The following is a 12,373-nucleotide window of genomic DNA, read 5'->3' as shown; positions in this document are numbered from 1 at the left end:
ACCTCAGGGAGGGTTGTAGGATTGAGCCCTGCATTGGGCTTGGGGCTCAGCGGGGAGTCTGCTGGAGATTCTCTGTCCCTCTGCCCCCCTCACCTCCCCCCCACACACGTGTGTGCGCATGCACTCTCTCTCTCAAATAAATAAATAAAAATCTTTAAATTGTTTACCGAGGAACATAAAATGTATCACAGTGTTTCAAACTCAAGGCCAAGACAAACTTCCAAAATGGTATGGGCCCTAATATCTGAGAGAAAAGCGGGCTTTCTTGGAGACAGTTGGCTCTCAGCCCTTGGATGGAGCTAAAACCGTGGCGTCTCCACCTTGAGGTTCTCCTTACAGGGCCTCATGCGTTGTCAGGTTGACCACCTGTGAGTCCTGCTTTCCCTCCCGGAGTTGACGTCGGCATACCATGAGAACTTTTAGGCAGAGGCAATATTTAGATGTTCGGAAACAGACGTGTAGGCCAGTCCTTTCGTTTGTGACATTTCCTACGTAGCCGGATCTGACCCTGACAGAGAGGACCAGCACTGACGAGCTGAGCGAGAACTAGTTTCAGATCTGCGGGGATGCTGTCAGCTCTTCAGGGCTCTTCCCTGTTCCTTCCCATGCCACGTCCCCAGCCATGAGCAGACAGTAAAGATACCAGATTGGAGAATGTGAATGACCCCATGCAATCCGTCCCCTGTAATCAATTAAAAACCTTCCTCGGAGGGCAAGGGATTAAATAGGTAGGCAGCACAGCCGAGTAGGTAAGGGCTGTGGAACCCAGACCTCCTGAGTTCCCATCCTGGCCCCATCATTTGCTAGCTATGTGATCTCGGGAAATTCATGTAACCCCTTCCTGTGCCGGAACTGGAATGGTGATAGTCCCTGTTGGATCGGATTGCGTGAGGAGAAAATGAGTCAATATGCATCATGCACTGAGAATCATGCCTGGCGCATAGTATGTGCTCAAAATATGTTAGCCGTTGTTACTAGTAAAGCCCCAGTTAAAGCTTTTGTTTTTTGATTGAATAGGAGGCCCTTTTGGCCTTAATAAGAAGAGATTTGCATGGAGCAAGGGGTGGGGGTGGCTCTCTTAGTCCACATGGCCATCTCCATAGTCATTTGAAACTTGGCTGTGGGCTCTTGGGCCGCTCCCAACCCTGTGTCTCCACACCTCCCTAAATCTTCCTTCATCAGTTCCCTTCTCCCCTTTATGGACTTGGATGCTCTGGGTCAGGTTTGAGGATGGACAGAGGTGTGTGGGAAGAGAGGTCTTCCCTTCATTCCCTGCTGGGCCCTTCCCTTCCCCTTGCTGAGTGTGTGTCCCTCTAGCTGGAGCACAACTGAAGGGCACTGGGATTAAAAAGCGGGGGGTCAGAAACACTCTGGGAGCCGTGGGTGTGGACGGAGACAGCGGTATGCTCCCTTCCTCCTGCCTTCTCCTTTCCAGGTGAGCCCAGACGCCCTGCTTCCATCTGTTTCCTGCAATAATTCCTGTATTTCATCTGTTTATCTAGGGGAAGAAGAAGAAGAGGAAAAGGGACAAGCAGCCCGGAGAGACCAATGGTAAGTTAGACTAAGGAGGAAGGAGGAAGTCGGAAGGAGCGGTACTATGAGGACCACTCTTTTACCTTAGATTTCTGTCTGGGGGAGGCAGGAGAAATTCAAGGCCAGGACATTGTGGGGGAACCCATCTTAGCCAGCCTTTTTGTGTATGCATTTTAATTAATTGCTTCATGACTGCCCTTTTAAAGCTAGTAACATTCATTGTTGCATGAAAAGCACATTGTAATTCTAGTGGAATGTGTTTTTAAATCACCGCAGAGCCTGGGACGGTAGGGTAGTAGGCATGCCTTTGCGGGGTTTATGCAGTCTGCTTATTTTGTCTGTGTCTGTAGGGATGAGGAAGGGGCCGGGGGAGTAGGCGGGATGTGTGTGAGTGTTTGATGTGAACTGGGCTGTTCCTGAATGTTCTGATGCATGCCTTTACAGTGGTAAATTGCACCCGATTTAAATTAAGGAGGTTTGTCATTCTCTAGGAGAAATTAGAAATACTGCATAGGCAATATCAGAAGGTCCCCTGGAGAAGGCCAGGCTTTTACAAACGACAACAAAAATTTTGAAGGCTTTGTATAATTTGTTCTTTTTTTTCAGAACACAGCGAATGTTTCCTAAATCCTTGCCTTTCACTTCCTCCGATTACAGGTGCTAATGTCATTTTGAGTCATTAAAATAGTCGATAAACTGTTTTTTTAATTTTTCTTGCCATTATAGTTTTATTAACATTAAACACGTATGACATTTGAACATCCTTTAAAATGACCATCTACACGGTTTTGTATGTTTCAGTAGATTTTTTTTCAGTTGCCTTTGTTGTTTTTTTTTTTATTTAATTTAACTTTCGCTTTGTTTATTTATTTATTTTTCCCATAACAGTTGTTTAAGCAGTGATGACAGTGACTTAGTGTTGAACTAACTGTGCAAATTGAATATGCAGTATTTCTTTAAAAGAGACTGGTTAAAAAAAAAAAAAAAAAACCAAAAACAAAACAAGGAAAAACCAACCAAAATGGAAGGAATTCAGTAATAAACCTCCTTAATCTAACGGCATTTTCCGTTGCTCCCACTAAGTTTTCTCACGCAAGCATGCATCCGCAGTATGATTATTTTCTCCTTCGCTTTTTTTATTTTAGTTTTTTTCTTCCTTTTGCTTTCCTGCTCCTAATTTGCAAATCCACTAGCATTTTACTGACTGTACCTGCTTAAAAGCTGCTATGAGCTTCTGACTAACCCTGACCAGCTCATTCACACCGCCTGTTCACCTTCATCTGGTCTTCTGTCAGTAGTCATGAACATCGGTTAAAAAAAAGAAAAGAAAAACATTTCAAAAGCTGCAATATCCCAGTACCACAACCCCCTTTTCTTTCTTTATTTCTTTCTGTTTTGTTTCGTTTTGTTCTGTTTTTATTTGTAGTTTTTTTTTCCTTTTTTAAACTGTTGTACTCTGAGAAGAAAAAAGCATGTTACAAACTTAATCCCCTCCTTCGCTTTATTTTCTTCTTTAAGAAAAACAAATTGAGAGAGAGCTAGGAAAAAAAAAAGAAAGAAAAGCAGAACCGAAAGAGGAACAATATTATTTAAAATTTAGTTTTTTCAGTATCTGACTCCCCTTTATCCGCTCAAAACGAATCGGAGAGACAGTCCTTAACGAAGGGATACTGCAGCTTTATTTGCAACAGCTAATTTCACCAGTTGAATAAGAATGTGATTTTTTTTACCTTTTTTTTTTTTAATTAAAGAAAGTTAAAAATCGAAAGTCGATATTTTGTAATTAGTAACCAGGTCATTGATTTATTCCCTTTTTTATTTTTATTTTTTTCTTATTTGTATCTTTCTCTCCCCCCCTCCCTCTTCCCCCCTCTCTCTCTCCCTCTCTCTCTCTCCCACGTCCTCCTCCTCTGCTCGCTTCTCTCTTGAACTCATTCAGACCTGAGCGCTCCTAAGAAATGCCGAGCGCGCTTTGGCCTTGATCAACAGAATAACTGGTGCGGCCCTTGCAGGTGTGTATAGATTTCCCAGATTCGCTGTGCTGGTCTGCAGCTGGTCTATTCGAGCCTTTTCCCCTTTCTCTGGCCTGTTGCTTTGTAGCTCTGTGTGTGGATCTTAGGAGACATGAGGGCGCGGGACACTGCTCTGTGAGGGATGTGCTTGTTCTCCCCGCTGCTGCTAGCCAAAATGCCACTGTAAAACAGCATCATTTGTGCCTCCTCGGGTCAGCGACAGCCAACCCCAGCGCGCCCCCTCCCAGGGAACGTTGCCTGCCAACCCCCTTCCTCATGACCACCCAGGATGGGGCTCAGTGACATCCATCGTAATCCTGGCCTAGGTAGAAGCAAACAACGTCACCTTTTCCCCTCCTTCTCTCTTCTATTTTTTTATTTATTTTTCCTTGTTGTTTTTTGGTTTCTGGTTGTTGTTTTTTTTTGTGCGTGTTTTATCGTTTTGTTTTATTTTTTTTTCTTTTGCCTCATAGAAGTCTTTTCCTTTCATGTCCTTGGTGAGGGGAGACAATCAAATAGAGCCGAGGTCATAGAGAAGACAAGTCAGCAGTAGCTGAGATTTCACGTCCAACTGAGCATGACCCACCATTGTGTTGTATTTTTTGTGTTTACCTTATGCTAACAGATGCAAATACTCCAAAGAAGTGTCGGGCACTGTTCGGGCTTGACCGACAGACTTTATGGTGCAAACCGTGCAGGTATATGACCACTGTGAGGCCTTTGGGAAAAATCAAAGCGCTCTGTCCTTCTGCTGCCTTAGTGTGTCGATATATTTTGACCTCGTTCCCATCTACTTCCCTACCGGCATCAATGACTAATGATCCTCATTCTTCAAAATTTCCTTGCTAATTTTATGCCATATCCTCTCCCACTTTCTCTTTCTCTTTCTTTCCCCTTTGCTCTTAAGAATAACATATCCAGATCCCCGGTGGTAGGACTGAAACCACACCCTTCACAGACCAGGACGGGCACTTACCCTTTTCCTTGGCAAGCCAGCATCCCGGAACGAGCCCGGTCCGTGGCTTGTATGCTGAGCCTAGATAGAGCCACCGTTTCCAGTGCTAACAACTTGGCAGCAAGAGCCATTCCCATGCACTTGAGAGTCAGGACACTTGGAGAAGGGCTCTGGGGCAGGCGTTTTTTGGTTCCGTTCTGTTTTGTTTTTCTTTTATGTTTATAAACCACATGTCTCTGGGCAGAGGAGCCTGGTTAGCTGACATTGTTTTACAGTGCTGACAAGAAGCGTGGCATTGAACGGCGTGCACCAGCTGACGGGCTGCAAGCAATGAGTCATGCAGTCCCGTACTGCAGCGTTGCTAGCCTGCGGAATTACGAATATATATTGTATATGTTTAGAGAGAGAGCGAGAGAGAGAGAGCATTGCTTCCAAAATGAATTAGAAGAGTCCAAATTGAACGCCCGTGTTCCACCTGCAGGTTTCCATCCAACCTGTAATTTCAGGGAAGCTGTAGGTACTTCCTTCTTGGTGGAGGGATACCGACTCGTTCCTGTCTCATTTCCTTTCCTTTAATGACCACCTTTGGTTAAATTTGTTGTTTCTTTGTTCTGATACAAGCAGTCTTTGAATTTGGAATATTATGATGGTAGGTATCTCAACACCCCCAAACACGCCTCCCTGTTTGTAGTGCCTCCTTGTCACGTGTCCCTCTCCTTCATGCCTTTGCCATGTGTTCCGTGTTTAGACATTAGATCAGATGTCCATCCCATTACGTGCATGCCCACGAGTCTCCTGTGTCTCTTCCCATCCCCCTGGTGCCTTACGAGGGATTGGCCAAGTGCCTCGAGTTGGCCAGATGTTTAGGGGAGAGAGGGCCCGAGCATCTTTATTGAGAGAGAACTCCACAGGTGACCCTGTCTGCCCATTGGGGGAGGATTCCAGGCCTGGAGAGAGATCCTCCAGTCACTCATTCTGTGAGATGGCAGTGTTCACGGAGGGACAAGTATCCTTTCTGCACAATCCCAGGGCCTTCACTGTGCCACAGAAAAGAGTTTCATGAGGAGGCAGAAGAAGAGTGTTAGGGATTTAAGTAGGCCTACCCAGGGAGGACAGTTCTAGGCGGTGAGTTCGTGGCAGAGTTTCCTCTGTGCTGAGGGGGAAGGTGATTAGCCGCAGAATCCTGGTCTGAGATGCCCTGCCTTGGTGATGGACTTTGCTAATCGCAGGGCTCAGTCCTGAGCAGGTTTCTCACGATCTCTAGAAATGTATGGCTGAGACCATTGTGCCCACCTCGCAATATGGTGCCGGACTCGTGTTTGTTTTATTTGTGGGGGGATGAGTGGTGGTTTATGAATCCCCCTTTTTTTTTGTTTCAGAAGCAGTTGCTTCAAGTTAGACTTAACATTTTTTTTCCTGAGAGTTACCATTCCTAATGTTGACCGGGACTGACGTCCCCTTCTCAGACATAGCCTGCACCTTGTGTAAAGCCAGGGTGTGGGATCCGCCTCAGAGGCCAGAGGTTTCATGGCATTTTCACAAAACACAAAAGCAAAAACCAAAATCCTTGTAGCTGCTTCAGAAACATGATTTTCAAAAGCGCAGCTCTGAGGGGCCAGCTGTCAGCATGGTGGGCTGCTGTCCCTCATCCTTCCCCCGCGTCCTTCCCACCGTGACTCCTTTAGAACGTTCCCGGTGGCCACTCTGCTTCTGCGTGGGGTGTTTCTCAGACCCTGCAAGCATCAGCAGATGCATTTTCACTCACTGAAGGGTGCGATTCCAAAACAGGATCAGGAAGAACCCTTAGTTTCCTTTCAGAATAAATCCATGAGAAGCTAAAAGGGCAATTTTCAGAGGCCACCCCTTGGTTGGAGATGGAGCTTGGGTGGGGGAGGATAAGCAGATGGGTTTTGCCCCCGTTTTTCCTCAACTTTTCCTCTTTGCCAGCATCTGGCTTGATGCTGAATCAATAGGACAAAATGTGCCTTAAAAAAAAAAAAAGAAAATCAGTTACAAAACGAGGCATTTTCTGGCCCGTCAGAAGTGTGTGTGTGTGTGTGTGTGTGTGTGTGTGTGTGTGTGTGTTCCAACTGCCTTTTGCTCGGCCACCTGTTAGAGGGAGTGTCTCACTGTCCTTCAGAGTCTTCATGTCCTGTGTTCAAACCGCTTCCACTCATCCCCTCGACGTGGAAACCTCCGTGTCAGCAGGAGGGCGGGTGGGTGAGGGGCGCGGCAGACGCGCTCCCAGCCAATCAGGACTCCTTGCTCGCTACACAGGGTTTCTAATTTTATTTGACATTTGAGGACATTTTAACAAGATTCTGTTTTGAGCCCACCAAGTTGCTTTCCCATCTTTTTACTCTGCCCTAATATAGCATGGAATGCTGCTTGACGTCACTCCCCCGTTTTCCTGTTTCTCCTTTTCTCTCCCCTCCTCCCTCTCTCCTTTGTCCTTGTCACTCTCTCACTTTTGCTTATGCCCCGCCCCCATCCCCACCCCTCCCTTCTCCCATTTTTTAAAATGCATGGACATCTTAGTTTTTTAAGCATGTTTTGATCTGCAGGCTAAGGTGGTTTAAAACTCTGAGAGGCTTAATTATTTATCTTGGTTTCTGGGATGGGAGCAGAACCCACAGTCTGTCTCAATCTATCCCAGAGGAGAAAAGGAACCTTTCCAATCGAAGGTGAGGGGGCCTGCCCTTGCACCCCTAGAGTTCCTTTCCACTCAGAGGGGGGTCGGGTAGACCCTGAGGCCTCCACCCAGTGGGTCTCAGCCTCTGGGAGGCAGGGAAGGCCAAGCATGTTCCCTCCCACCCTCCCTCCTCCCCGCCCTCCTGCCATCTTGCTGAGTCCACACCCCAGGCACTGAGGGGCATGAGCAGACACCTCTGGGGCACAGACCCAAGGAGGAACTGATTACACCCCCTTCCTTTCAAAGGCCAGTGACATCTGACACCAGGCAGCATCTTTACTGCTTTCCAGGGATGGGAAGCCGGCCGGCGCTTACACACTTGTTTTTGGACAGGGTGCTATCAGCCATGGTTTTAACTGTATTCAAGGGCTCCTGAGGTCAGCACATTCCCTGTATCTGCATTATTTTTACTGCATGAGTGGGGTTGATTCCCAGGATCACCTTTCCTACCAAATATCATCCCCATCGGACTGGGATTAATAGTAAGAGAAGCTTTGAGGTCACATGCTCAATTTCTTGAATCGATTTCCCCAACCTTTGATGATAAACAAGAGAGTCTCTGAAATTCTCATTCCTATTTCTTATGTAAACGGGAAATGTAGAGGGGAGATTCTGGTTTTGGTGCAGGGCAAAATTAGTCTTTCCGGCTTAAACACTAATCACGATAACCCAGGCCCACCAGTTCCATGCTGTGGTCCCCCCGCACTTCTTCTTTGTCGTCACTTCCTTGTGACACGCTGCGCCCTCCATTCACCGGCCTCGGCATAGTGACCAGGACAGGACGCCCCTCCATCCCATCCTCACTGTCTCTCCTTCCAGCCTTCTCACTCTGGGGTGGGGGAGGGGAAGACCCCAAATCTTTAAAAAAACAAAAATCAAGTTTGAATCCTAATTTAATCCACAACCTGCAGGCCATACAACCAGTTATTCTTGTTCCTTTGGATCATTTTCTGTTTTTCTTATTCTTCCCCCTCCCCTACCTTTGTTTATCCTCTTCTACCTGTTTTTGGTGGTTTTTTTTTTTTTTCCATTTTGGTTTTCGTTTTATTTTTTTGTTTTTGTTTTGTTTTTTAATTTCTTTCGTTTTATTTTTGTTCCCCCCTTCTCCCCTCCTCTCACCTGATTCTGACCTCTCTTGATTTGGTGTGGTTCTTAACAGACAAGCCCGAAAGCTCTCTGGGCGCGGCAGCCTGGCGGTGGCGTTGGTGGTGGTGGTGGTGGCGTTGGTGGTGGTGGTGGTGGTGGCAGTGGTGTGAAGACCTCTAAGCCTCTTGCTAGCACTGCCTTCAGCTCTGTGGGTGGGCTCAACAGTCAGCATTTTGAGAGTTTCATATGGGTAGGAGGCGCCTGGGGAAGGAGCTCTCTTTCTCTTTCACACACACACACACACACACAGAGACGCCACTGGGAGTCGGGTGGTGGCGGCGGGAGTGGAGGGGCGATGGGATGGGCAAGCCAGGGGGTGTCTAAGCCGAAAGAGAATTAACACACTCGTCAGTTGCTCTCAGCGTGGACGCAGCCACTTTCTGGCAAACGGGTGCGGCCGCCTCCAGTCCGCTGCCTGGTATCTGGCCGGGGTGGGGTCGCGGGCGTGTCGCGGGGGCAGGGGGAGCAGGTAGGTAGGCGGCTGGGCCTCTCCTCCTACGATGTCGCTCGCAGAGCAGGCTTAGACGCGGGCGACAGGCCAGGGAGCGCGGCACCCTGGCCACGGGGCATGCCGGCTCTGGGGGCAGACGCGACTTCAACGTGGCTCAGAGCATTAGATAACTCTCTCCCTTGGCATCTTTGCCCTTTATTCACAGATAACTCTCTCCCCCTGTTTCTAGGAGAAAAAAAAAGTGCGTTCGCTACATACAAGGTGAAGGCAGCTGCCTCAGTCCACCCTCTTCAGATGGAAGCTTACTAGACTCGCCTCCTCCCTCCCCCAACCTGCTAGGCTCCCCTCCCCAAGACGCCAAGTCACAGACTGAGCAGACCCAGCCTCTCTCGCTGTCCCTGAAGCCCGACCCCCTGGCCCACCTGTCCATGATGCCTCCGCCGCCCGCCCTCCTGCTTGCCGAGGCCGCCCACGGCAAGGCCCCCGCCCTCTGTCCCAACGGGGCCCTGGACCTGCCTCCCGCCGCTTTGCAGCCGCCCATCATGTCCTCCTCCTCTCTTGCACAGCCGTCAACATCTTCCTTACATTCCCACAGCGCTCTGGCCGGGACGCAGCCCCAGCCGCTGTCCCTCGTGACCAAGTCTTTAGAATAGCTTTAGCTTCGTTAGCCGCCCCGGTTGGTTTGCATAGTGTTGCATTTTCGCTTCTTTGTCCCCCCCCACCCCCCACCCCCTTGGAAAGGTTTTGTTTTGTACTCTTAATTTTGTGCCGCGTGGCTACATTAGTTGATGTTTATGGAGTTCATTGGTCAATATTTGACCCATTCTTATTTCAATTTCTCCTTTTAAATATGTAGATGAGAGAAGAACCTCATGATTCTACCAAAATTTTTATCAACAGCTGTTTAAAGTCTTTGTAGCGTTTAAAATATATATATATATACATAACTGTTATGTAGTTCGGATAGCTTAGTTTTAAAAGACTGATTAAAAAACAAAAAGGAAAAAAAAAGAAGCAATTTTGAAGCAGCCCTCCAGAAGGAGTTGGTTCTGTATTATTTGTATTAAATACGAGCTTGCGAACCAATCATTTTACATCTGGTTTTTAAACCATAAGGGCACGACGAATGCAGTGCCATATTCCTTTTTTTTTTCTCTGTGTGAAACAACTTTAATTGTGATGTTACTTGTTATTGTTTAAATGTACAGAAACAAAGGGTTAAATGTGTTAATATACCTTGTTCCATGGTGTTGTTCTTTTGGGGGGAGGGGAACGCTACTCAACAGTTAATGGAATCCCAACGCTGTTGGACCAGTAGTATTTATTGCTTTAGAGATTGCTCGTCGAACCTGTACGTTGTCCCTTTTAAGATATGTTTTCCTTTTTCTTGAAACTGTATAAAGTTTTTTTCCCTTAGCATAAGTATCTTATATATAACAACTCATTTGTACAAGGTTTTTAAGTTTATATATAAAATGTGTATATATTTTTTTTGTTTCTCTTTTTGACTTTTTTTTTTTTTTTTTTTTTTTGGCTGTATGAAACCCAGATGCCGCCAAATGGACATTACTAGTTGCATTAAAGGATCGGTAGCATTAACAAAAGTTGCTTTAAAAGCCATTATGTAAAACAAGACTTGAAAATTAGCGAGGGAATTTTAGCAACGCTGTGTGAGCAGCAGCGGGAACCACCCTGTTTCTCCTTTGAACTCATAGTCGGCAGCTCTGTACCCTTAGGACACGGCCTGACTGTGTGCAAAACTTTATGTGCCAAAATTCTCAGTGACTTTAGCTTTCTCCCTCTTTTTGATGCTGTAATTTTTGTTCATCTGTTTTGCTGTGATGTTACATAGGTAGGTTTGTATGTAGTTTCAATGTCACCTATAACAAGACGTGTTTGGTAGCAGATTGTCCAGAAAGCATTTTAAATGAAGAGGTATAAACCCTTAGGGGCCAAAAATTCTGTATATTAGATTACTCTTAAAGGAAAAACCAGCTGCCGCTCTTATGTACACGTATGACAGACGAGTGGGTGGCAAACTTTACAAATAAAAAAAAACCTAGGCATGTTGATGTTGCAAAATGCTGTATAAAGCTAAAACCTGTTCATTCAGTGCCATTGTAGTTGACATGAAGCGATTGTAAAACTGTCTCCGATTTTTCTCTGGTTTATTAAAATGCTAACTATAACATTTTTTGTGAATACTTTGAATGTTTCCTAACAGTTGTGATGTTACTGTTCCGTTTTATGCTCTTATTCCAGTTTCATTTTTAATGGTTTGGAAGCCATTTTGTAATGAATAAATGTTCATGCTGTACAGTATCTGTAGCATGCCGTTCTGGATTAATAAAAGCAACTTAGTGTGTGCGATCAAGGCTGCTCACCTGTTTCTGTGATTCGGACTTTACCTGTGGGCACGCTGCACCCGCCTTCCCGCCAGAGGACCGTCTTCCTGAGCTGGAACTTGAGACCAGACTACGTGGTTGGGATGGGTGGTGGGTTGGGACTTGGATATCAAAAAGTGGTCTTGCACTCTTCTGATGGGTCGGTATGTTTTTTCTTTCTCTCATTCTTGATGCCTATTTGGCCTACCTGTGTACCGACTTCGTTCATTTCTGAAAGCAGAGCACAGTTGACAGGGTCCGTGTCCTGCTTCGGGCTCTAAAACAGTCATCTGGTAGACCTCAGTTGTCGTCCTCACAGTATCCAGCTTTAGAAAGGATTGAATTCTGGTTAATGACACTTAATTCGCCAGGAATGGATTTAAGACACTACATTGTTCCCACTGAAGGACCACTGATGTGGAAAGATTCCAAATTCTTTCTAAGAGGCGCACGCAGGGAGAGGTGCCAGGGTGTCGAGCTGAAAACCCTTCTCTGACACAGCAGATGTTGAGTAGAAGGTTCGTAGAAAATCGGATCAAGGCGAATCACTTAGCGGCTTGTAGGGAGGAATCTTGCTGTGTGTGGGACTCAAGTTCTGGCCGTACCCTGGCAAGGGTGCGCGTTCATCATCATCACCGATCAGGGGCCACAGTAAAGATCTTCCCGAGGTTTCCACTGCGATCATTTCTCAGGCTGGTTAGGATGGGTGGGTGCACGGGAACGCCCCCGCTATTCGAGAGTTCGCGTTATGTCCCTTTGCTTTGATGAAAGATCTATGTTAGCCTCTGTTTTCCCTAACTGAAAGAAATCAGAAGAGGATTTTCACTTTTACCAGAAAAAGGTGGACAGTGGGAATAGCGTTGAGCGTGTGTCTTGCCGCGGGCGGGTACAGAGGCGGCGGTGGCCCCGAGAGCCTCACTAAGCATCTCGGCATCCAGCTGCCCGAGCTCTGAACCGTGTCCCTGTGCATCCGTGCTTATCTCGATTTATTCTGTGCCTCCGTAAGCAAGACGTGTCCTGAGGTATCAGACAAGGCCAAGGGAGGTCATTTTGGGGTCTGGGAGTGCTCAAAAATTGTCCATATAAATTCGTGGCAGTTGCTTCTTCACCTTACGCCTGGATTTCTGCTTACAAAAGGTTCCCTAAGAACACTCTACATTCGGATAGCGGGGCAAACCTGTGTATGTTCCACTTTTCTAG

At 46.6% G+C, this 12,373-nt stretch overlaps 1 protein-coding gene across 32 annotated transcripts in view; it reads left to right on the top strand.

The window, feature by feature from the left end:
• TCF7L2 (transcription factor 7 like 2) overlaps nucleotides 1–11,163 on the top strand; it is a 193,790-nt gene extending 182,627 nt beyond the window's left edge. For 13 of the 32 annotated variants that reach the window (XM_045803137.2, XM_045803136.2, XM_045803139.2 and 10 more), the window contains 4 exons: nucleotides 1,503–1,551; nucleotides 2,140–2,190; nucleotides 3,473–3,545; nucleotides 9,019–11,163. In XM_045803137.2, the coding sequence (XP_045659093.1) occupies nucleotides 1,503–1,551; nucleotides 2,140–2,190; nucleotides 3,473–3,545; nucleotides 9,019–9,442 (597 nt within the window). In that variant the 3' untranslated portion in view covers nucleotides 9,443–11,163. Of the gene's footprint in view, nucleotides 1–1,502; nucleotides 1,552–2,139; nucleotides 2,191–3,472; nucleotides 3,546–4,170; nucleotides 4,245–9,018 lie in introns of those variants that run through there. The other 19 variants (XM_045803141.2, XM_045803147.2, XM_045803152.2 and 16 more) reach the window with 6 other exon arrangements.
• Nucleotides 11,164–12,373: the final 1,210 nt, after the last annotated feature.

Source organism: Ursus americanus, chromosome 6, assembly GCF_024610735.1.
Source record: "Ursus americanus isolate L20-20 chromosome 6, mUrsAme1.1.p, whole genome shotgun sequence".
NCBI classification, from domain to species: domain Eukaryota; kingdom Metazoa; phylum Chordata; class Mammalia; order Carnivora; family Ursidae; genus Ursus; species Ursus americanus.
Note: the sequence above shows the minus strand (reverse complement) of the source record. Positions and strands in the feature narration are given on the sequence as shown.